The 24,397-nt window shown below is 48.3% G+C and overlaps 1 protein-coding gene across 3 annotated transcripts; it reads left to right on the top strand.

The window, feature by feature from the left end:
* The first annotated feature begins 1,126 nt into the window (after positions 1–1,126).
* ASB1 (ankyrin repeat and SOCS box containing 1) lies at positions 1,127–19,653 on the top strand. 3 transcript variants are annotated; one of them, XM_087733697.1, is made up of 6 exons: positions 1,127–1,395; positions 1,577–1,723; positions 3,644–3,946; positions 8,440–8,825; positions 10,665–10,834; positions 17,534–19,653. In XM_087733697.1, exons 1-5 carry the CDS (start codon positions 1,127–1,129, stop codon positions 10,796–10,798), a joined length of 1,239 nt encoding a protein of 412 aa, XP_087589823.1. In that variant the 3' UTR covers positions 10,799–10,834; positions 17,534–19,653. The 3 variants fall into 3 exon arrangements, with proteins under 3 accessions (XP_087589823.1, XP_087589824.1, XP_087589825.1); XM_087733698.1 differs by having other exon boundaries at positions 1,259–1,395; positions 1,582–1,723; XM_087733699.1 differs by lacking the exon at positions 10,665–10,834 and having other exon boundaries at positions 1,259–1,395; positions 1,582–1,723.
* The last annotated feature ends 4,744 nt before the right edge of the window (positions 19,654–24,397 follow it).

Raw genomic sequence — 24,397 nt, 5'->3', positions numbered from 1 at the left:
AGCCAGCACCGATGGCTTCTGAAAATCCCATCGATTCCATTCCCCTTTTGATCTTGAACCAGGCAAGGCGAACGGGTTCGATTTGCAGATCGTGCCTCTCTCCTCCGGATTGCTCGAGCCCAAATAGTAACAGTTACAGGAAACCGTGTTTGCAGCCAGAGTCTGGCGTCTGTGGACTGATATCCTGCCACGGAGCAGCAGGAGTGGAGCTGCAGGAAAGCTAGATGGATTACCACCATTCCCCTCTGGCACTGGGGACTCAAAAACGTGCACTCAGAAGCCGAGGGTGTGTTTCAAACCCTCGGAGAGCGGCTCTGTGCCAGGGCGCCAACACACCGAGCTGCTACAGCAGCTCTCCTGTGAGCATTTCCCTGGGAGGAGGTTGGGTTTGGTGTGAACCGCTTTCCTTGCAGACCTTTTGCACGTGTGTGTGCATCTTTCCATACACTTTCTCCTCCTTTTGCACTCCCAAAGCATCATGCCTGTGCAGGCACCTAACAAGTTCTCTGCTCCTTTTTGAGGGCGCAGCTTTGGGCGCTGTATTTGAGGCTGGCTAGTGGGGTTTAAGCAAAGCAGTGGCTTTTTGCTCAGACCCTGCAGGCCTGGCTGCTTCTCAGTGGCATTTTCATGACCACCTTGCCTTTCTGCTCGCTCCCAGCCCGCTGCACCTCTCTCCACCCTCACATGGGCCCTTTTCTTCTTCAGGCTTGCAGCAACCTGACAAAAGACCCCGGGAGCTGTGCTGCAGGGAAAAACAGGAGAATATGATCACATAAAACCTTCTCTGCAGCTTTTAGCCGTGGGAAACCTTGTCTAGCCTAAGAAAAGCAAAACCGTCCACTACACCAGCTTTCAAACACTTGGCATCCCTTCTGCAGAGGTGAAGGCGGCGGCCGTGAGGCTGCTCCAGGGCGTGGAGACAGTACTGTAAATTATCAGCCCCATTTTTGCCCCTTGCTGGAAGAAGGAGCCCCCAGGCCCCTTTACCAGCGACCAAGCTCTGCCGGGCTAAGGGCTCCGGCTCGGGGCGCTGAGGGCCGCCGCCCGCAGAGTCGGGCCGGCCGGGCCGGGCTGTCCCGGCCTCCCTCCCGCTGAGGTGCCGCCGCGGGGCGGGTCTGAAGGAGGAATGGCTGCGGCGCCGCTCCTGCCTGCCGGAGCAGAGGCGAACCGCCCTCCTCCCGCCGGGGAAAACCACCTTAACGCGGAGGCAGGAAGCCGCCGGGCCGGCAGGCACCAATCAGGCCGGCCCGGCGAGGGAGGGCGGCGGCGGCGGCGGCCGGGGGACGCCGCCGGCGGTGCGGGAGGTCTAGCCGGCCCGGCGGGCCGAGGGGCAGATGGCGGAGGGCGGCCCCCCCGGCGGCGGGGACCCGCCCGCCGCCTCAGGCGGGCAGGCAGGTAACGTGAGGCGAGCGCGGCGCGGGGGGAGCGGCGCTGCCCGCTGCGGGCCCGCCGCCGTCCCAGGGGCTCCTTTCGGGCCCGCCGTGTGCCGGGAGGGGAGGGGAGGGGACGGGACAGCTCCCCCGGCCCGGGCCGCCTCTGGCCAGGGCTCAGCCCGGCTCCCCCCGGCTCTCTCCAGCGCAGGTCGTAACCTGAAGGAGTGGCTGCGGGAGCAGTTTTGCGACCACCCCATCGAGCACTGCGAGGACACCCGGCTGCACGACGCGGCCTACGTGGGGGACCTGCCCACCCTGAAGAGCTTGCTGCAGGAGGAGAGCTTCCAAAGGTGAGGGGGGCTTCTCGCACCCCGCCCTGCCCGCACCCTCATGCTGCCGTTGGAGACCCTCACGAAGGGTGCAAGGTCCCGCTTAATCGATTTTGGCTAATGACTCCCTGGGGCTGCTCACCCCACACCCGCCTCCCCACAGCCTGCTCCTTTGGGAGACCCCATCCCGCTCCATTTTTTACAGGAGAGGTGTCGGGTTGGGAGGATGCTCTGCTCGCCCCTGGAATCATCCCCCGTGGTCTCCCAGGAGGCAAATCTCACACCAGTTTGCAAGCGTGCGGCAGCCGCGCACGAGCTCTTTTCAGATCAGGGTGGAAATGTAATACCATGAAAACAGGAGCCTACGTATAATGGCAAAAACATCCAAAAGGGATTACAATCGAATATAAACCTGAAACACCCTACGTTACAAAATCTGCCCAGTGCTAAGTCTGTGACCGTGGGGATAGTTAATTAATTTTCCTGCATCATGGAGAAAACTGCTTAGAGTGCAAAATGTCTCCCAGCCTCAAAAAAAGTGTCCTTTCAGCAAAAATGAGAATGAGCCAGCCCCTCTTTCTGCCATCTGGGCAGCTGGGACCCTCAGGTCCCTTGGTCTGAGATTTTTGCCTTATTTTTGTCCCATGCTGTGGGGGAACCCTGTGGCAGCAGGGCCAGGCATCCTTCCCTGCAGGAAAACGCAAAAGTTTGGCGCGAGCAGGAGGGCTGGACCCATAGCACCATCACACAGGTGGTGAAGTCAACAGAGAAGTGACTTCTTTGAATTCGGGGGTGGGTATGGGATGGATATCCCCAAACCTCCAAGGTTAAAGGGAGCACTTTTATCATAAGACTTGACAGCTGGGGGCTTGATGTCGGGTTTATACTACTCTTCTTCCTAAAACATGGTTGAAAAAAAATTGTGGCATTGCTCTCCTAGCAAACTCTGTAAATGCACTGTATAAAAACTGCTTTGTCCTGTACCAGTTATGTGGACCTGCATGGAGTGAGCTAGAAGAGCAAATCTGCTGCTGCACTGGTTAAAGAGCACTTTTGCCAGATTACGTTGGCCTTAAAGAAATCCCTCTCTGCATGTTCTTGCTAAAATGGTACCCGCAGTGATTTGCAGAGAATTTCGGAGTGAGGTCTGGATGTTTTTGAGATTTGTAGGGCTAACATGAGATCTGGATGAGCGTGACAACTAATACAGGAGATTTCAGAGGGGACCTAAGCAGCCACCAGCCAGAGCCATCTCTTCTATAAATTGGAAAAGGCTCTTATGCCAGTACAGCCTTCCAGCAAGGACGCTAATGGCCTACTTATGCTGTTCTGTGCAGGACGGCTGCACTCCCAAGTTTGCTCCTTGCTGGCAGGGCTGAGTTTCCCTGGATTTGTGTTTATGTCATCCCATGGTGCATGGCTGAGTGTGGATGTTGCCAGCAGTGTGATACGGATGTACGCCTGCATTTCTGTACATTGCTCCCCTCCTCCTGTGTTCTTTTGCTGTTTCCCTGCTGCTTTGACACCTTCTGCCCCTTTTGGAGCAGCTTGAATTAAATGGTTGTGGTCCCCAGCTTGGTCGCTTCTGATTTGGGACATCTCCCTGTAAAAAGGGAGTATTTTATTTTGTATTGGTAATTTTGACTGAGTTTTGAGGCAGGGTTTGTCCCTCACTGTGCATATGTGCAGCTCCTGACACAGCAGAGCTGCAATAAAGTCCATCTTCCAGGCGTTACTCTGGTACACGCCATAGTCTCTGGCTACGTACATGCAGAGCCTAGTCAGGTTATTGGCAGAAGCTTTTCAGGGCTGCTATAAAGTGCAGTAAAACTTCAAGAGATGCTGCTCTTCCAGCATCCTCCTCTGGGGCTGGGGCAGGTGGGGTGGCACAAGGTGGCAGGAGGGCTTCTCTGACCCAACGCTTCTCCCCTCTGATGGCAGCCGGATCAACGAGAAGTCGGTGTGGTGCTGTGGCTGGCTGCCCTGCACGCCGCTGCGCATCGCTGCCACCGCCGGCCACGGCCCCTGCGTCGACTTCCTCCTCCGCAAAGGGGCCGAGATTGACTTGGTGGACGTGAAGGGGCAGACCGCCCTCTACGTGGCTGTGGTCAATGGGCACCTCGAGTGTGCCAAGATCCTCCTGGAAGCTGGGGCTGACCCCAATGGCAGCCGGCACCACCGCAGCACCCCTGTCTACCATGCAGCACGCGTGGGCCGGGCAGACATCCTCCGGGAGCTGATCAGGTGAGATCTCAGGTCCAGGCTGGAGATGGTCCTGGCGGGGAGATGGGTGGCTCTACCTCCCTCTCTTCTTCCCTTGGGATCTTTCCCCCATGGGGCTCGGAGCATCCGTTCCCTCCTCACATGCCCAGTGCCTCCACAGGCCTGGTGAAGCTGGCCTAGAGATGGACAGGAGGAAGGGTGGAGAGGTGCCCAAAGGGACATCCTTGTCTTCCCCATCGCTTGGCCATGGCAACAGGTCTGTGCCCTGCTATGTGACTAAGACAAAGCCCCAGAGAGGAGTCTGTGTTTCTGAGCCCACCATCCACTATTCAGTCAGAGCCAAGTCTTGCAAACTATCTTCCCCTCCCACCTCCATCCTGACTGGCAGCTCCATGCCACTGACTAAATTTATGCGTGAGGTGGACCCCGCAGCGAACCACAAATTGTTCGGAAACACGTCTCTCCTTTGTGTAGCTCTGCTGCTCTGACCATTTGCTGTCATTGGAAGGAGAGATGCTTTTCGCTGGCACTGTCTGTTCTTGGCTGCCTGTCGTTTGCCCGTCACTAGGACGCCCTCCGTGGCATCTGATTCGGTCTCCCCTTGCCGGATACCTGATGCACAGCTCCATCAAAGGGGTGGCATCTCTGGGGCAGGGAGTGACGGCCATCACTATGAGGTGATGAACAGTAACCTTAGCTGGGTGGCGGGTGGCCGGTGACCTCCTATCCCTCAGGAAATTTCTTCTGCAGCACCAGCAGTGAGTGGGCTCAAAGTCTAGCAGTATGCTGTGCAAACTTGAGTTTCTTCCTCTGTGGCATGCCATGATACTTCCTTTCTTCTAAATTGGAAGCTTTTGTATAAGGGACCATGCTGAGCAACTATATGGGCCATTGACACCAAATAATAAGGGATCATAAAGGGAAAATGTAGGTTGTAGAAAGAAATAGCAAAAGAGAAGAAAGTTTATTTGGATTCACACAGAAACACTCTCCAAGGAATCCCTTCAATGACCACAAATGCTAGAAAATAACAGCGAAAAGGATTTGAATAGAAAAATTTCAAAATACTTGGGGATTTTCTCCTTTCCTTTTTGCCTGTGGGGAAGTTAATTTTCATAAAAGTGCAGCTTTAAGGAAGCTGGCAAGTAGAAAGAAGGGGAGGCGGTCCCCCCCCCCCCCTTGCTCCTTTCTCAGCAAGCTAAGAGAAGGATGTCCCCATCGCCATGTGCTTGTTGGTACAGGGTTCAGCTCACATGCTGCATTCCTGAGAATCTCCCCTGATATATCCACTAAGGCAGGGTGAAATGTAGCAAATGGTATTTCAGCAGCACATGGAGAGCTGATGCATTGATTTATGTGTCTACTCCTTGGAATACCTTGCCAGCAATATTAAAAGCAAGATTTTGGAAAACTTTCAGGATTAAAAATTAACTGGAGTTTGTCCAATATCTTTTTATTGGACAATGTCTCTCCCAAGGCTGCTAAGCTAATACCAAATTGTCAGATTGCCCAAAATTTCATATATCTCGGAGTACGGATTTCACAGATCTGTTCAGAGTTGCATACTTTAAAGTGCAGTCTTATGTTACGAAGCTCACTCAGAGATTTTTAAAATGTTGATTTAAAGAATTTGGCAGGGGGAATGCGATGAGGAAGACACATTTACTGAAATACAAGGAAATATTTCAGCATATTCAGCTTGAGAAAGCCTCAGTGTCCTGAAAAGAAAGCCCAATCCAGTTCAGGCTTGCTGCAGGTGTCTAAATATCACCTGGTTCTTTTTTTTTTTTTTTTTAAATCATATGGTAGCACAATCAGGATTCCTGAATCGTACCACAACTGCTGAACCAGCTAACCAAGGAGCAATAGGTGAAATTGTATCCATTAATAGTAAATACACACATAGCTATGGAATAGCGATCCATTTTATAAGACGGCTGGCGGAAATATTTATGGTTGTATTGCCAGGGTATAGGTTACTTTCCTAACAGCTTGTGATGTGATCATGCTGTGATGGGATCGGACTGTTGCGTTATCCTTGCAGTGTAACTGAGGGCTGACCCAGCATATTAAGGACAAGAGGATCCTTTTGCCACACTAAAAACAGTGAAAAAGAGATCTGACAAATCATCACGATGCTTCAGGCACATGCCTAACTGTGATAAAAGCAGAATTTTGTATTTTGCTTTGAATTGGGGGTTTCCACTGAGAATTTTGATGACATTAACGAAAAAAAAGGACTGAAATGAAGGGGTACCTGCTGTCTGGTCAGGACCATAGCCATAGGAGGCAGTGGCCATACAACAGCCCTACGGAGGTCCTACAGCAGCACAGATGACTATTCAAATGCTTGTGTAGTCTGATTTTAAGAGGTTTATCTACAGCGAATATGTGTGATTGCCTGTGGAGAACAGACACCTTTTCTTATTTAGCCCTCTGTGCTCCAACATAGGTGAAGTGATGCAGATTCAGCAAAGTGCTGTGTAAGTCCCCAAAAGGTGGGAATGTCCCCTTAGTGTGCAGTGATCCCTGGGCCAGCTGCCTGGCCTGGGAAGCAAAGTTCTGTCCTGTGGCTGGTGCAAGGACCAGCTTGCACTCGACAGCGTTGTTACTGCCTAGCTCTGTCCTTTTTTTGCAGTTCTCCACCCCACAGGTCTCCTGAGATCTCAGCCAAGGTGTTCATGCTTGGGAGATCTTGTGCATTGGGGTAACAATACACTGCATGCCATTTGCAGCTCTTAGACAAGTTTCCTTGGCCCTTGTTCTGTGTGTGCTTCATTTAAATGAGACTATTCCCATCCTCAGAATCGAAGCATTTTGTTAAGTATTTGCTGGATAAGGACCAGCCCCTACTGGGTTCAGCGAGAGCTGTGCTTGCCTTGAGGCAGAATTTGTCCCCAGGTGGTTTCCTTATTTGTTTTATTAACTGCAGAAATGAATATAATGCTATCTAGGAAGACAGAAAAATCTAGTTCTTTGAATGTTCAGTCTGCAATTTTGGGAGGGGGACTGGAGGGTAAAGGAACCTTTTATCCCTCTCTGGGGAGAAGGGACAAGGCTTTTGTTGATCTGCAACGCTGCAATGAAAATGAGCCACTCCTTAGGGGATTGCGTTGTCTTCCTCCTTGTTCCTGTCCAAGCTGCATGTGAAGTAGATGGAGTTAGTGTCCCCACTGCTTGGGTATGACCCAGCCTGGGGGAAATAAGTGCTTATTTCTGCTGTCTCTTCTTTCTGCAGCATTGCCATTTTTCAAATTCCATGCTTTTCCAGAAAGCAACAGTTGGCCTTTTTGCTCCTATTTATTTGGCCACATTCTTCACTTACTCCAAAAAAAATGAAAAGAACCAAAGCCAATAAGCCTTGTTTTCTGCTTGTTAACAATTTAGTGCCATCTGTACTTCCCAAAAAGAAGTATGTTGTGGGCGCTGCTTCTGTTTGATGGCGATGCTGATGTCCACTGAGCAGGGCTTTTTAGCCTGCTCACATGCCTTCTCTACGCCACAGCAAACGTGGGCCTGCTTTGCTCTGGCCACAGGGCTTATGGAGCAGTTAGGACACCATGGCACCATGCGGCGAAGATTTGAGGTACAGGTTTCTCTGTGGGGTAGAGTGAGGCAGGAGCTAATTGCAAAAGACTTGAGGGGTTTGCTGCTGCAGCTCGTTGAGGTCTCCCCTTCAGTGCCTGGAGTGATGGCTAGTGAACTGTAATCTCCTGTGTGGTATCTAGGATAATATATAACCTGTGAATGGAGCTGTGCAGGATGGATGGGGAGAGCGAAGGGTCTGACGCAATTATTTTGTGTTTTTCCAGTTTCCTACGTGCTGAGAGGTGGCGGGTACATCCCTTCAGCTGAGCTGAATACTAGGGAAAAGGCCTCTTTTTGACTCCCTGATGGGATTTCTGATGGGATTTCAACCACCCCGGCTCCTTCGGGAGCAGGATTTTGTCATACACGTTTCGCTGTTGAGCACAGATTTCTGTTACCATTTCCCTGCTGTCTGTGACAGTCAGATCGATTGCCTGTATTGCTTTTTGGCCTGTTTTATCCTGGTGGGGAAGTTATTTCACTGCGTCTCTTCAACTGAGTCATTTGGAAACATCCCTGCGCCCCAGCCGGCTCATTAGCATCCAGCATTACGTGTTGCTGGCTCAGGGCTGAGCCGTCCCTTGTGCCAAGGCCGTGCTTGGCACATCCGTCAGGAGGGCAAGGAAAGGTGTTCCTCAGCGGCTCTGTCCTGAGCCTGGGCTGTTGCAGGCAGAGAAACAGCTTTGCTTCTTGAAGATCAGACTGTGCTGGATATGGCATTCCTGCTCAGAAGCCCTGCCAGACCCTTCTGAGGGTAGGTATGGGCAATTCTTGGGTGGCGGGCCCCAGAAGTACAAAACCAGGCAGAGTGCTCACCCTCTGGGTATCCTTCAGCCTCATCCCCTGCCATTTTGTCACCCTGGGGTGCACTCGTGGTGCTGTTGCCCTTGTTTCCAAACCTCTGCTTTTCTCTCTCCCCCACCCAGGTATGGTGCAGACGTGGATGTGAATCACCACCTCACTTCCCGGGTCCCCAGCCTTTCCCTGCGGCCCCTCACCACGCTGGTGGTCTGCCCGCTGTACATCAGCGCTGCCTACCACAACCTCCAATGCTTCCGGCTGCTGCTCCAGGCAGGAGCCAACCCGGATTTTAACTGCTGTGGGCCCATCAACATCCAAGGCTTCTCCCGGGGCTCACCGGTGTGTGTGATGGACGCTGTCCTGCGGCATGGCTGTGAAGCGGCATTCGTCCACCTCTTGATTGACTTTGGAGCCAATCTGAACCTGGTGAAAGTGGAGGCTGTGGGAGTTGAATCCACGGGAAGGGTCAAAGTCAACCCTGAGGCTCTGCAGGTGTTCAAAGAAGCAAGGGGTAAGTGGCTTTGACTTACTGAAGTGGCACTGGTTTTATCTATCTCTGGATTCAGGAGAGCTCTTTGGAGAGTTTATTTGATAGGGTGGATGTTACCATCCTCTTTTGGGTCTGTTTTTCAAGTGCAAAAAGATTGTGTACTTAGAAGTGTAAAACAATTCTAACACACAAAAAAGATAACTGGGATTTAACAAGCTGTTAAGCTAAGTGTTAATGACTTCACCACCCCTGATATGGCTCCCAAAGAGCTGTTGCTGGCCAGGCAGGCATCAGACAGGAGAGGACGGTGTGGCTGGCCTCTGCAGCTCCCTGGCACGGATCCTCAGTGTTGCCGAGCTGCTGCCTGACTTCTGCTCTGTCAACACTGATGACTCAACCCAATGGCTTCCCCATAAGCCTCCAGCTAGACTCCCTGTTTTTTTTCCTGTTGCATTTTTTACGTTCACGTGATGTTTTCCCTCTTGAGTCCTTCAGCTACCAATGATGCCTATCTCAGCTGCCCAGCCTCCGTCTGTAACTTTACCTTTTTTATCTTTCTCCCAGCTCTTTTCCATTGCCTAATCATGTCCTCAGCAGCCTGAGGCAGTGGGGTCCTGTCAGAGCTGGGCTTTGGGCCTGCAAACCACAGGCAGGTTATGGCATATCCAGTGAGACCCAGTTCTCCAAGGCCATGCAGGTGTGCCCTCACTGTTCTTGAGTGACCCTGTGCTCTGCAGGGGGACCCAGGGAGGGACCCAAGAGGTAGTTCTATCTGGACAGGCTACTTGGGAAGTAAAGTCACAAATGATGGTAGCAAGTGGCAGAAGGGAGCTCAGATGGTCGTGGAAAAAGGTGGGAAAAAGTTGGCTTTTTGAATTTAACATCCTCTGGGAAGCAGATGAGTTACAAAAGAAGTAAACCAGAGCCTCAGACCTGAACATGCCTAAATTTACATGCTACTTCTTTCTTTTTATAAAGAAAGCAACATCAATACAGTGCGCACCCTTATTCCAGCAAGGGCAGCACCTCATAAAACCACCAGGCTCAGCTGGCGGAGGCCAGGGCTTTGCACCAGGGTCGGAAGTGGGGTTTCCCTCTTGAACTCCACAGAAATTTGAAAGGGATTCAGGATGTGGGATACAACCCCCAGCGCCCACCCCGAAGTTATTCAGCTTTGCACATGCCTGGTTTATAAACTTGCCTGGACTTTTGCTGAGAAGAGGTGCACATAAACTGGAGCAGGTGGTTTCCATTAAGCCTGGGTTTAGGAGGCAAATGGGACTCCTCAGGTAGAGCATGCAGGATAATGGAGTGGTGCCGTGGCGGTCCAGTTCCTGAATCAACATTGACACCACCATCCTCTTGTCCCTGTGCTGGAAGAGCTCTCCATGAACTCAAAAGAAGCCCTCAAAAGAAATCAATGCTGTTGTTTCCTAGGGGGTAGTTTAAAGCAAAAATAATGTCCACATAATTTTAAAATTATCTGACTAGTATAAAGCCTCTCACAGCCTCCCCTGGTGTGGATTTGGCAGTGATCTCTTGAACCCTCTCATGCAGGGACTGCCTCCATGGTCACAACCCCATGCAGTTTCCAGCTTGCCCTTCCAAACTGCCCATGTGGCAGCTGTCATTGCTCCAAGTCTTTGGCCAAAAGGTTTGGCCTTTTCACAGGGAGGATTTGTGCATGCTCAGCTCTCCTGCGCTGCCTTCATGTTGCTGTGCAGGACGTGGCCTTGGTGTTTGGAAGGGGTAAATGGCTCCTTAGCTGTCAGCCAGAGCTCAGCACAATTTACATGCTGTTATCCCACTCCCTTCCTCTCTCTGTCCCTCAGTAGTTTTTCTCTGCTTTCATTATTGCAGGCCGCACCCGGAGCCTCTTGTCTCTCTGCCGCATAGCTGTACGAAGAATACTTGGCAAATCTCGTCTGGATCTGATCCATATCCTTCCAATCCCAGACCCCATTAAACAATTTTTACTTCACGAACACAGTTAAAGGGCAACTGGCTGCTTTCCGGAACAGTTCGATTTGGTAAATGAGTGCGCTGATAAGGCCAGGTGCCAATCCTACCCCTTCCCCCACAGTGAAACACTATATTGCTCATGGAGTGCACATAATTCCCTGCCCCTGTGATTTTCCCCTCCAAATTTAGGGTGCAGTGATTTTCTGTGTCTATTCTTAAGCTACCAGTTATCTAACTGGTGATCTCTTGGTTGCAACTGGTTGGGTGATGAGGCCAATAAGCGTGTGTGGCTGTTACATGAGCAAATACAATATATCCTATAGCTGTTAGCATATGTCTGTTTGTTATGACTCTACCTCTGTTATTGCTCTGTGTTACACACAGCTTGGGTCTCAGCGGCACTTCTGCGTGGGGAAAGTGTCCGGACTTAAGCCTTTCCTCTTCCTATAGTGTACAAGGGAGTCTCTCCTCTCCTTGTAAGGGTTTTACAACAGCACTGTTCTCTTTCTGCCATCAGTACCTGGCCTTTCTCTTCCCTATGGAGTGTGTGATTGCTGCTGTAAAAGTGGGTGTATTTTCTTCTGTCCTCTTCTGGTGTGAAATGCACCAAGTTTCCTGTTCAGTGCCGTGTGTTACTTGGAGAATTGTATCCGTGTCTCTACGTGCTGCAAGGTAGCTGCTGACTTGGCTTTCTTCGTGTAGAGGCCCCATCGCGCAGATGGGAGAGTAGCAGAATATGTAATCCTATCCTGTCTGAGTCGTTTCTACAGAGCACCAGATCTGCTGTGGCAGCTTGGCTCTCCCTCCAGTGCTGTAATGGACAAGACAGGGGCTGGCCAGTCCTCCTCCTGACTGCCTGGGACTGGGTCAAGTCTCGTGAGCACTGCCATAGCACAAATGAGAAAACGTGGAGAGAAGAGGAAACCGTAGTTTCACCTCTGGAAACTGATAGCTACACAGCCTGTTGCGGGGACATGATCCCTATGGTTCAGTCACCACTGCAGTGGTGGTGGGACAAGGACTGTGACACGCAGATGAAGCCAGCTCATGAAGCTGAAAGATTTCAAGGGTACTTTTTGGAAAAGCAATGGCTAAATTAATCTGTTCACTGTAAAATGGGTTTGAATATTTGGGAGTGGCCAGGAGCAACAGTGGAGGGCTTGCTAAATTAAACTGTTGTGTTGCTGTGCTGGATAGTAGTTGATGCAATGCCTGTGAATATATCTGTGCGATTATGAAGAAAAAGACACCAAAATGGTCTCTAGGCTGCCTGCTTGCCATATTGCAGTGATTATGATGTTATTGAAGGCCCAGTAAAGTAGCTGACAATGCACAGCGCATAGAAATAGAAGTTTCCTGCCTACCTTTTACTTCATATCCCATGGTGGCAGTATGACCAGAGAAAACCCTCCCACATCCTCTTAACAGGTCTTTTTGTTTGCATATTGCTTCTACCAGCGTTGTGGAAAAGGGAGAAGAAGGGACTTTTTGTCTTTTCTTGGAGAGTTAGGAGGTTATGTGCTTCTAAATGCAGTGTTGCATCCAGCAGCCTGGGCTCCTTTGATTTCCAGTGCCTCTACATTGCTGTTTACCTTCATGTCACAAGCTCACAGAAGAGTGTCATTCTGCAGTGAGTTGACAGCCTTTCATTAGGATCTCAGGGTCAGCCAGCTCCTTAAAGGTAGCGGCGTAGTCATTGTATAGGAAACATTGTCAAAATAGCAACTTTAGAAGGACAGAGATGATGGTCCCTCAGGATCTTGGGTAAAAACTCAGGTGATAATTAGTACTTGCTTTTACTTTACTGATTCAAGTTCTTTCTAGTCCCTGTGTTATAAGTTGATTTTTTGGACAATTTTTCTTTGCCAGATGTTCTTCCCATGCTCATGCAGTTGGCAAGGGTGTTTTTCCAGATGTGATCCTAAAGATGTTGGGGATTTACTTATTGTATGGTATTAGTGCCTAGGGACCTGTTGTTGAGCATGGGATGGCAAGGACAGTAAGACAGCCCCTCCTTGGAATGGGATCTAGCTCTGGTCGCTGTTCTTCGTGACCCACTGCAGTAACAGGGAAGAGGGGTTGTTTAAGCTACCTTGCATTTCAGTTTCAAACGCCTTTGACTGACAGCCCTGGTTATCCTGCCTCTATAGGAGCAGATCTTCAAGGCTGCCCCATAGACTTGTCCTATGGACTTGCCCCATAGGTCTCGACACTAGTTATAAAATGTTCTTTTTTCCAGAGGCATAAATGAATGCAAAATCACAGTTCAGTTTCTGGTCCTCCCACTAAGGGATGTATTTAGGGTGGAGTTCAATAAGCAACGATGGACTTTCTTGTATGTTTTATTACCTGCAGAAGAACATGTGCCTTTCCAAGATGCTTTTAGAGAAGGAGGAAGGGCAGGAAAAACGCAGTCCCTGATTGTTTCCTGTTATTTCAGTTCCATGGCCAGGCCTGGAAGGTCCAGCTGGCCCCTTACATTGCTCTGCTCACTGATTTTAGGATAAGGTGGCAAAATTTGCACTGCTGGGAACAGGCTAAGGTGTGATGGTTACAGTCAGTGCTCAGATACGAAAGCAAAGGATACTTTCAGAACCCTCATCAGGTGAGATATAATAACAAGGATATGTAGCTGTAGGCATGCTTTCAAGGTGAGAAGGCAGCACTTTTGCACTGTTTCCTTTTCAGGCTTGCAGATGGTTTAGGTTTTCACCATGCTGGAGGCCAGGGCAGCCCATGAGCATGTTGCCTGAGAGTTGTGTGCTTGCTTTATAGAAGTGTTAACATGTCTGAAAGATGCAAACAGGTTGTAAAGCCTCTTGTCACCTTGCTGGTGGAACCGTAATGTTTTGCAGGAGCATGGGCTGAACGTATGCTCTAGCTCCAGTGTAGCGGCAGAAAATGAGGGAGGCTGTCTTGAGAAAATGCCATGGCAACCACTTCTTTGGGTTGACTTTTTCCCCCTTGATCTTTGTTTGTTCAGACAGTTTTGCAAATAGGTCACAGATTAGTGCCTTTTGGGAGAAGGTAGTAGGGTGGATGTGGAAGGCATATGCTCCTCTGGGGAGAGCTGACTCCACTTGGAATGAGCTACAGTGAAATGCCATGGTGTGGATGATGGGAGGGTGGCCCAAGGAAATTTGGAGAATTTAGTTGTTATGGGCATGATTAACACAGTGCCTGATGTAACTTGAGTATCTAGTTAAAGCTAAGCCTCTGCAGATGATCTGTTACAATTTTCATTATAGCTGCCTTCAGTATTTGATTTGTTGACTGTTGTGCCCTTGACTGACACTGTCCAACAACATGCTTATGGATAGCCAGCCAGTGGCATCCTGACCAGTCTAGCAACTGTGCTCCCTCCCAGAACCGTAACTCCCATGTGGGTGAAATTGAGCAGAGCACCCTCTTCCTATGCACAGAGTCAACACCTGGTACTGATATGGTTCCTTTGTAGGTCCCACTGGTAAGCTCAAGCCATGCTGGGGGTGGGGACTTTGACCTCTGTTAGTTTACCATTCTTTATTTATAATTTGAGATATGATGATCATGGTGCTCCAACAGTGTGCTGAACTTTGTATGTATGGGTAGTTCTTTTGACCTCAAGCTTGAAGGACTTGAAGGACATGAGTCTTCAAATCCAACTGATGTGGAGTCCAAAGGATTCCCTTGACCATGGATATCTGCAGCCCCTGATCCACAGGTCAAAGAATGGTTCTCCCAACCCAATAGCAAACAAGCTTGAAGTTCACCAATCACTTGGACATTTGCAGAATCAAAGCTTTGAAGTGCAGGAGACATTTTGCCTGGACTACCCATCCAACTCCCATCTTAACTGAGGGACTGTGCCTCCTGCAAAGTTCTCAGTGGTAAACCTGGATGGTCTGTCTTTTGGCTTGAGGGCCTGAAGGGAGTCCAACTCAGGGGACAACTCACATAATATTAAGCCGTAAGTGCAAAGACTACTGTCAGAGTAAGTCCCTATGGACATTGGTTGTTGAGGCTACATAAAGCCAGCTTTGCCTAAGTAAAATGGTTTAATATGCAGACTTAGAAGATCTGGAATCTTAGTTGTAGAGAGAGAATAATGAATCTCAAAATAGATTCATGATATTCATAGACCTTGGTGTCCTGTCCTGTAGGGCCAAGACCTATATCCTCTGGCTGTCCCTGTCCTTTTTAGCCCAAGAAACAGCAGTCTTCCAGTATGAAATCTGAGTAATACGTGCATATTATATATCTTCACACTACATAAACTGCATTTATTTTTGCCTTAACTTGGACTTCACCATTTCCTCCTATGTAGCAAAGCATTCTCTTTTGTAAAGCTATTCTTTTCCATGTTGTTCATGGGACATGCTCAGATAACATGAATAACAAATGCGTATTGTGAAGTCATGGGTGGGAGATTAAACATTTCTGCAGTGTACATCCCCTATAATGAAGAATGCCTATTATATTTGTGCATAATATATAAAGTGTGCATTGTGTGGACTTGCTGTGAGCTTGAGTGGGATAGGATAACAAGATGTGGAAAATGGTTAAAGAACCAAAACAGATCTGGAATATGCAAAGCCGATCCAAAGCAGTCTTTTTCATGTGGGCTTTCTTCTTCTCTTTGTTGCTGTAGGGGATTTCCAGAGCACAAAATGCTGGTACCCAAATATAATTTCCTACTTTTTGGGAGTTTCGCAAAAGGCAGAGGAACAGCATCTGTTGGGTTGAAGTGTTTTTTTTTTCCCCACCCCCAAAGTCAAGTAAAGCACTTTTTTATGCCAAACCCAGCCTTTGAGGTACAGCGCCTCTTTAGCCCTTCCTGTTCTAGCAAAGAAAGCAGTGTAAGAACCTTCCCAGGACAGAGAAGGGGTGACAGAGTTCAGCTTCAATTATAGGTAATCAGTGGTCTGTTGATTTTGCCTGGCGTAAAATGATCATGCACAGCAGCAATATCAAACCTGAGAGCAGATAGGAGGTATCTGTGGTGGGCCTGGATCCATGTGTAGCTGAATAAAGATGTTCCACTGCAAAAGCATGGCTGTCTGCCTAATTATTTACCTCCCCATGGGAAGGGGGAGTACTGCTCTGTGCAGCAAAGAGCAGGGACTGGATTTGCAAAAGCCTGAATCCTGCTGGCCTCGGCTTGGAGGCTGTAGCTGACTCCTCTGCATGTTTTGTAGCCACTGGAGGGGGCCGGAGAACCGTGCTGCCTGTAAGGGGGTTACAGGCAAGCAGGCAGGGGCTGGGCAGTGGTTTCGTGCACCATTGCCAACTCCTGCCTTGCCACCCCTGGACAATTTTCAGGAGGGATATGGCAGCCAAATCAAAATGTAAATGATGTGAATGTGCAGAGGAGCCCCGTCTCTGGAGCCTCTCCGCCCCCCCCCCCCCCCCCCCAATCCTCTTTCACAAGCTCACATGTCCTCTCAGCAGTGCTGGCCTGCACTTTCCTCGGGGTGCCAGGGCAGCTTGTGCCAGTGCAAGGTGGCTGCTGTCACCCGCTGCTGGTTAGAGCAGCCCAAAGCCCTTGGCTTTCCACCTGGTCCTTCAAAACAGGCTGAAGAAGGCTCTTCAGACCTCTCATTTCTGCTCCTTCTTACTTTGTACCCAGCTCTGGAAATGTAGCTCCTGGGTTTGTCCTGGCATTACAGTACTCTGAAGTTGGTATATTCCTCAGAATATTTTGATTCTTATAACTTAGCTTTTTCCAGCATTTTCATTGGAAAACTCTCTACAAGCTTAAGCTGCAAGCATTTCTGATGGTTGCTCAGTTCTTCCTAGGGGTTAGCAGATGTGCAGGCTCCATTTGCAACACCCGGGCAATTTGTGTTCTTGTCCTGCTCAGGTGGCAGGAGGAGCATTTCGGATACCTGAGGATTTGGTCCCCATAGCTATCTCCATTCAAGGTCACAGTCCCTTTTTTAGGATTCCTGCTATTTTTGCCTGGGAGATGTTTGTCCGAGCTGGTGCCAGCATTTCCTCTAAAGGCAAAAAGAGCTTCCCCTAAATTGGAAGAAAATGATCAAATGGTTTGGAATTATGGTGGTGGTGATTAAAAACAAAGCAAAACAAGCCCTAATCTGAAATTCTAATATCTCCAGCCTCGATATTCCTCTAGCTCAGAAGTGGCTCCCTCCTGCCTCCCAGTGCATCTCCCCCCAGGCTTGTGCAGTAGCCACCCCAACTTGGCACCCATGACCTTTCCGGGTGGTGGGTCAGTGATCGCATCTCTGTGCTGCAGCTTAGAAAGAACAGGAGATTTATTGTCAACTGGGAGAGATCTGTGTGTCTGAGCTGCAAACCTCGGGACAATAAACGTGGAATTGTTTGAAGGGCTGCTAGACTCCAGATGCAATTTTCTATGCTATTAACCTGTCCCCGCTTGGTTATCTCTCTGGACTAGACAGACTGGGGTTTCTGGTCACCTCTCACTGAATTTCATGTATGGCAGGGAAGAAGAGCTCATGGGTGAGTCTGTCCTTGGTTTATATAATGGCATTGCAACATTTTCCTTATTACTCACACTCATTAATCTTAAGATCTAATGCAGAGTTCCCTTTCCTGCAGCAGCAAGGAAGAGAAGAGATTTTGCCTTGCACGGTGTGATGCTCAAATAGTTGCTCTGGGCTATGAGGACCAACCAAGACAGCAGTAAATCTCAGGCAGTCTCAAAGCATTTCCTCTAGCATGCATTACTTCCACTCCCCCAGCTGCTGCTGGGGAAACCTCTATTTGTTTAACTTTTTTTTTTTTTTTTTGCTCCCTATCAGCTCCTTCAGGCTTGTCTTCCCTCCCGATGAGCTCTCGGTCCCCTGCAAGTTGCAACCAGGAAGAAAACTGAGATGTCTGTGGCTCACCTGTGGTGTGCCTGAGAGACAGGGCAGCACGCGTGGGGTGCCTGGCTCCCGTGCCCACGCCAGCCCTGCACAGGGGGAAGGAGGCTGCAGCCCCTCAAGACCATAGTTGCACTGCAGAGCTCATTAACCCGTCTCCAGGTATACGCATTTCCTGCTGCTCTCAGCACTTTTTCCCTGCTCCGACGCATATGTACGAGTCTGATTTGTACTGTTCTGTTTTGCACTTTTTTTCACTTTTTTTTGTTGTTTATGCTTCAGAGACAAATGAAATCTGTTTTTGTTTACTGGAAAGTATGCTTTATTTTCCCATCATCAAGCATCTGGTGTTTGTAAAATGCACGACGAATCTTTCCAACAGAAAATCAGCCAGCCTGAGTGTGCCTGGCCAGGACTTCACGTGTGCCACAATCTTGATTCTAAAAAGGTACTAAAAAGTCCAAAACAAGAAAGTGCCAGCCAAACATGCTGCACAATGGTGAAAATCTACAGGTAAAATGCTGGAAATTCACATTTCTGATCAAATGTATGTTTATCAAAGGCTATGAGTTACCGCAAGGCTCAAGTAAACCTTTGCCTAAAAGCTTCGTGCAAGAAGGGAACAGTGGCAGGTGGTACGTACCTGTGAGCTCCAGGAACAAGCATCTCCAAATGTTTTCATAGGATGCTTCTGTCACTAGGAAGTCAGAGAGAAAAATAAAGCCAAGATGGGTAAGATGGAGTAGGACAACTGTTATTGTTGATTAATGGCTTCAGCTGTCCCCCAAAAGGTAGCAGGATGATGTACGATCTGTACACAGTCCACTCCCCATGGCACAGGCTTTCTATAAGCTTTCCAAACATACTAGGGTGAGGTGATGCTTGCAGACACGGCATTTTCTCTCATGGCGTCTTTCCACAATCATCTGAAAGCTGCTAAGGGAATTTTGGAAGCTGGTTTCCAGCCATGATTCGCTTGGCCAACTCTGCACTTGCCTTTAATTTTAATAATTTGGCGACATCCATTTATTTAACATTTTGCAAAGCAGGGTCTTCATTTGCTCAGAGAAAATGGGAGTTGAAGGATGGTAAAATGCCTTCATAAATTGGAAGTTAAATTAAGAAATCATTTTAAAAGCACTAAGTGCTGCTAGCTCCATGTAGTGGTGTCACTTACAGCATTGAGAGCTGTGGTACCGGTTGGAGGCATGGAAGATTAAGGAGGCACAGGGAGTGGGGTGGCTTGTTTTGTGGGTGTTTCTGGCCTCTCTGAGCCTGTTTTTGTTTGCAGTTGGAATGTAATAATAGATTCATCCCTTGTTTCATTTCCCACAAAACACAGTTTTTACCAACAAGTCTTAATTTTGGAAAATTTCAGCAACTGAATATTTCCTATCAGTATGAAAGCAGCTCCTGAAAGTTTTCTCTTATATTTGATCATATCAATGTTATTCCATGACACTGTCTGTAATGGAAAGTGTTGTGATGCAATAGATGCATTATTTAATTTAATTTAATTTTTTAATTTTTATTTTCAAATTACTATTGGTAGCTGCAGCTTGGTCTTGATTGGGAAACACATCAAATTAATTTGTTTAAGTTATTATTTTTTTAAATGAGAACTGTTTTGCTTTGTTCCCCATTGACCTAGGATGAGGTTAAAGATTGCGTGCTGTAGTAGACACTGAGCATGTTTTCAGGGGTTGCGTGGGCACCACCAAGATTCACAGATAGATGCTCTGAAGAGCAGTCCAGGGCATATCAGCGTGGTGCCATCTTGCACAGGTGAGTGACAAAGCCCTGGTCATGCACTGGCACGCAGTGGCATCTCTGAGCAGCACTTCATTGCTGGGCAGTGCTTGGTAGGATGAAGCTGTTGGGCCTAGAAAAGCCTGGCTCTGTCTTGAGATACTGCAGTCTTTGAGCCTTTGTGGCTGTGTAACAGCGATCTTCCTCGCATCTCAACACCACCCTAGCACTTGGGCATGTACCTCCAGATACTTCTTGTCAAGCTGGAAATGAATTTTGCTCTACAATAAATACGTTGTAAGACTTTCTGTTGTTTAAAGGCGTTCGAGTCCTTACCTTCATCAAAGCAACCAATAAAGCCTCCTATAAATACTACCTAGGAAAGCAGAAGTTTCCAATTACCCTAGCTCCGCTCCTAATATCAGTTACTGTAATTACCAGCCTCCATTAGTGCAAACTTTCTTAAAGCCAAAACATCAAAGCAGAGATTCTTCTTTGCCTTAGTTGGTGACTGCCACCAGTCTGGAGGTGGGTCATCTTGGACTTGGCAGTGTTAAGTTTACAGTTGGACTCGACAATCTTAAAGGTCTTTTCCAACCTAAACAATTCTGTTTCTATCTGTGCCTTCACACGTGCCAACTGCTCTTTCCCTGCCTGCTGCAGCATCTCTGTGGCCTTCCTGACACAATACCACAGTGTCCTGTCCAAATCACCCATCATTCAAACCAGAACTGTAGCCTAAAGGCCATCTGTGAAATCTGAAAGTTGAGAATTATTTTTAACTCGGTAGCCTGAGACAGCGTCTGGTCCCTCTTGCTGGGAGTTGTTCTTGCTGGGTGTTCAGTGAACTTTGGGTTTAGTCCATAAACTTTCAGTTTAGTGATAACCCTAAATATTTCATGCATCGTAGACTATGAATGATGCAAAGATGTCAGCAAAACGCATTGTGCCAATGCAAACAACACTAGGAAGTTTTACTGTTCCCACTGCTGGTGCATGAACCTTGTTCCTCTTCACTCTGCGTATGTGTCCATGCATCAAGAGAGGCCAAAAGAAGTGAGGTGCAGGTATGAATCCCATAATGCTATGTTATCCAAAGACAAAAAATAGGATAGTTAAAGGTTATTTGTGCATTCAGACTTCCGTAACACGGAAAGGAGCTCTGTGTTGTTGTGAACTGCTGCAAGTTTGTGTTTGCTTCCCAGCAGAGAGCATTTAAAATGCCAGGGAAACATGGTGAGTATGCATCATTCCACTTCGAAACAGCACAGAATTCGCTGGGCAGCCTTGGCTGGATGTACTTTCACGTGGGATCTTCTTCAGGGTCCAATGGGAATATGGACAACACCACCCTGCTGTTTGGAAGAAATTACTTAATTGGTGATGCATTCATTTCCAAGGTCAGTGAAAATGGTAAATGCGCTGGCAAACGGGACGTCAATGGGTGTCCGCTGTGAATTTGGCTCTTCTGATGTTCCTTTTCTCTGGTATGAAAAATGATTCACCAGGCTTTGAAGTACCCAATCTTGTTAGCATGGGTCAGATGTTTAAACATAACTAAGGATATTATATGGGCTAATTAAATCAAGGCATCTGGTGTGCATATCATTCTGCAGATAGGTTTTCATGGAAAACAGTTTATATGCCATGACTGTCATTAGAAGATTAGATTACAAATCAGATGGATCTTGTGTTCTTCCAGAGACCACCTCTCTTTAAAATGAGGTTTAGGCTACTAGATGGAGCTGGCTAAACAGCCCTGGCTGCTTGGGTGCCTGTTTGGCCCCTGAGCAGCTGGCATTTCAGGTCTACAGCCCCACTCCTCCCTGCAGCATCTGCGACTCGTAAGAAGATATTCTTGATGTTTCTGTCCAGATGACTCTAGGTGTCCATCGGTGCATCAGCATTCTATCTTTCAAGTGTCTGAAGCTGCCTATTTGCCTTCTCTGTAGCCAACAACAAGAAAGGGGATAGAGCAATGAGCTCTCTGGCTTAATGTGGCTCAGGCATGTGCAGTGCTCAGGTCCCACAAGCCTGGGAGCCTCCAGACCCATTTTCTCACTGACTCTGTTTTTTTCCTTCACATCACCTTCCCCCTCTCTGTCCAGACTTCCCTGAGTCCAAGCTGGGTCACTGTGGGCAAGTGCCATGTCTACTCCGTGTGATTCACTGCCAGCAGGAATGTGTGATGCCGGGATGCGGGAAGTCCAAGACCGGCGATTCATTTCCCTGCAACCACCAAGCACTGACGTTGGTTTATCCCCACTGGGGATAGGGAGAAGGGATTTTTCACCAAACTACCCCAAATGTTGAAGTCCCCACATGTTTCAGCTATTACTCACGCTCTCTTAAAACAGAAGTAGCCCCTGAAAGGATGGGTCAGAGCCTGCCTTCGTGCAAGTCAGCATGGTCCATTGGAGAAGCAAAACCAATTTGTACCAGAAGATTTTAATTAGTTCAGGAATTTAAAAGCACAGCAGAAAACTGGGCTCAGGCAAACACCGTTTTATTTTGATGTCTGAGACAGTACTGCGCCTTTTGCTCTTGTTTTTTGCTTCCCTATTCACCTTCAAATTTGACACGGAGCTGTTAATCATGGGCCCTTCAAGTCCACAGTGGCCTGAATGATTATGTCTGCAGTAGGAGGTCAGCAGGTCCTCATGCAATGCTGAAAGCTCCCTGTGCAACACAACACCATAGGACAGAGATGGCCCCAGGTTTTTTGGGTCTCTGGACAGATGGGAAGCACGCAGCATTTTGGTTTTGGGTGTCTTGTGGCTTGTGGGACTTTCGTCAGGCTGCAATTCAGCATGAGCCGGTCTCCTCTCAGTGCTGCCAAGATCCAGGAGTTAATTCTTATTCCATGAGAAGGCCAGAGCTTGCATCCAGCCAGTTCCCTGGGGTGCAGAGAAAGAAACTCTCTGAGAAATAAACACAGACACAAACAAACACCAGACTTGGCACACGGCTTCGCAGGCAATGGGAATATCTTCTAGATTCCCGCCGAGGTAATTGGACTTCAAGGAAGCTTCCCTGCTCTGCCCTTTGGCTCCCGAGGAGGGTCCGCTTGCCAAAACTCTTTGTGGCCCCTTGAGCCACGCCTGCAATGGATGCTGCGCTTCTGCCAGTCCATCCCACCCCAGCGCTCGCCTGTGCAATTGCTGCATTCCCCATCTAACCTATTCTCAGGGATGTGCATTGAACCTCCTCCCCAGTAAATCCACCCTCTTCTCATGCATTTTATTCCAATTCTTGGTGTTCCTCATGAGAAAGGTTCCCTAAATCTCACTTATGTCATCTTACACCTACTGAGGTTGTCCTTTCTGCGGGGTCTTTCCCATAGCTGGGGTGGGATCTGGTCCTGGCTTGCAGGTACCGCCATGTGTGATGATGGCTCTTCTCTCCTGAGCCTTTGTTTCCACCTTGGTATTGCTCCACAGCTTTCTTGAAATGCAAGACCCAATCCCAGTCCTACCTGCACTGAACAATACACTAGCACTGAATAATATGCCAGAGCCTGGATGCTTTCCCCAACAATGACATTATTCTGCAATGTAAACATGTCAACATTTTTCAGGCTTTCAGAAGTCACGGGAATATGGAAAACCCCACACCTTACAAACCCTGTCTTTCTGAGCTGTTGCGTTTTCCCCCACGTTTCTTTTGCTTCCTGCAGCTTTACAACAACTTTGCAAATTTTAAAATACTTGCCAAATTTTCTCCTTGATCAGGAGGGAGAGGAACTTTGCTCCTTAACTCCTGAATTGCAGCATTTCAGCAGGTGAAACACAGTGAGTCTCAGTTGTTCGATGCGTTGCCACAGGCAGCATCCTTGGCAGTGGTGGGCTGGGTGGTCCAGTAACACCCCTGTAGTGGAAAGCAGAAATGCATGCCTGCATGTGCGGTTAAATAGCTGCAGCGCTCGATGTGGACAGCCAGATTTCAGTTTGATAGTGAATTTGCTTTGATTTTATCCTATGTCTCACATGAAATGATACAGGCTAATATTTCTCTGTAATTCTGTGGTTTCCTTTTTGTTTGGAATTGATGAAGCTCATTTCAAAAACCAATTTCAAGTGTAAATGGAAGCCCATCCATGCATGGGGCAAGAAAAATGAATTTTTAAGTGGGAATAAAAAGAATTTAACTATGCAGAGTCTAGTAAATACTCACTTTGGGAAACAAATGGCTGTTTTGCAGCTTAGGCTGGACATGCTTTTAAAAAATAGATCATTCACCAAAAGTGAAAGGCAGCTTATTTCTCATGGATCCTTCTTCAGGCAGGAACAGTTTTCCTCAGGACCATCTCTGTATCCTAGAAGCTTGACCGTGCTTAATGCCAAGCAAGGAAAGTTACACCCTATGGTTTTTGAATTACAAATGGGAAATCCATACTGTTTTGGAATAAACAGCACTGGCCATTAGACAGTCTATTTGGTTACTATTTGGTCACAACTGCATAAGGAACAGCTCTAGTGGAAAAAAAAGAAGCAGCAGTAACAGTCAATCGTCACTTTTTTTTTCCTCCTGCCTGGAAAACTTGGGAGTTTTATGGCCTATGAACCACAAATTAGAATTGCAGGCAACAGATAAAGCTTCACTATAAATCCAGCTAATGCCAATGCCTGTTGGCGATTGCAAGGAGGTGGTTGTCAAAATGCCCCTTTGGCAGTTCTTGCCTGAACAGGCTCTTTCCAACCAGCCAGGATCAGCAGGTGCGTCCGGACCCCTTCAGAAAGACAGAGCATCCCTGGTGCAACAGCCACTACCTCTGCCCTGGGGACCCCCTGGCAGGCAAGCCCTGTCCACTGGGTAGGGACAAATGAGGCAGCTGCTGCTCCTGCAGTCAGCATCTGCCATCCCAGTTAGTCTTGAAGGGCTCCTTCAGTACTTCCCTCAATCTCCATTTTCTCCAAGGAGCTCCAAACCTGTCCTGTCCTGTCCTTCCTCGGGAAAGCAGATTGCTTGGCCAGGTAGGAAGACTTGAGCCAGCTTGTCTCCAGAAAATTAATCCCTGTACTTGTTTGTCCTTCCTAATATAGAAAGTTTTCT

The sequence above is a fragment of the Nipponia nippon genome, unplaced genomic scaffold (assembly GCF_047370975.1).
Source record: "Nipponia nippon isolate SJK-2023a ecotype South Korea unplaced genomic scaffold, ASM4737097v1 scaffold_5, whole genome shotgun sequence".
Lineage (NCBI taxonomy): Eukaryota > Metazoa > Chordata > Aves > Pelecaniformes > Threskiornithidae > Nipponia > Nipponia nippon.
This window is presented reverse-complemented; position numbering and strand designations above follow the sequence as displayed.

Coding starts and splice junctions, on each gene's coding strand:
- ASB1 (XM_087733697.1), top strand. CDS start 1,127: ATGGCTGCGGCGCCGCTCCTGCCTGCCGGAGCAGAGGCGAACCGCCCT. Junction 1,396..1,576: donor CGCCTCAGGCGGGCAGGCAG/GTAACGTGAGGC, acceptor GGCTCTCTCCAG/CGCAGGTCGTAACCTGAAGG. Junction 1,724..3,643: donor CAGGAGGAGAGCTTCCAAAG/GTGAGGGGGGCT, acceptor CTCTGATGGCAG/CCGGATCAACGAGAAGTCGG.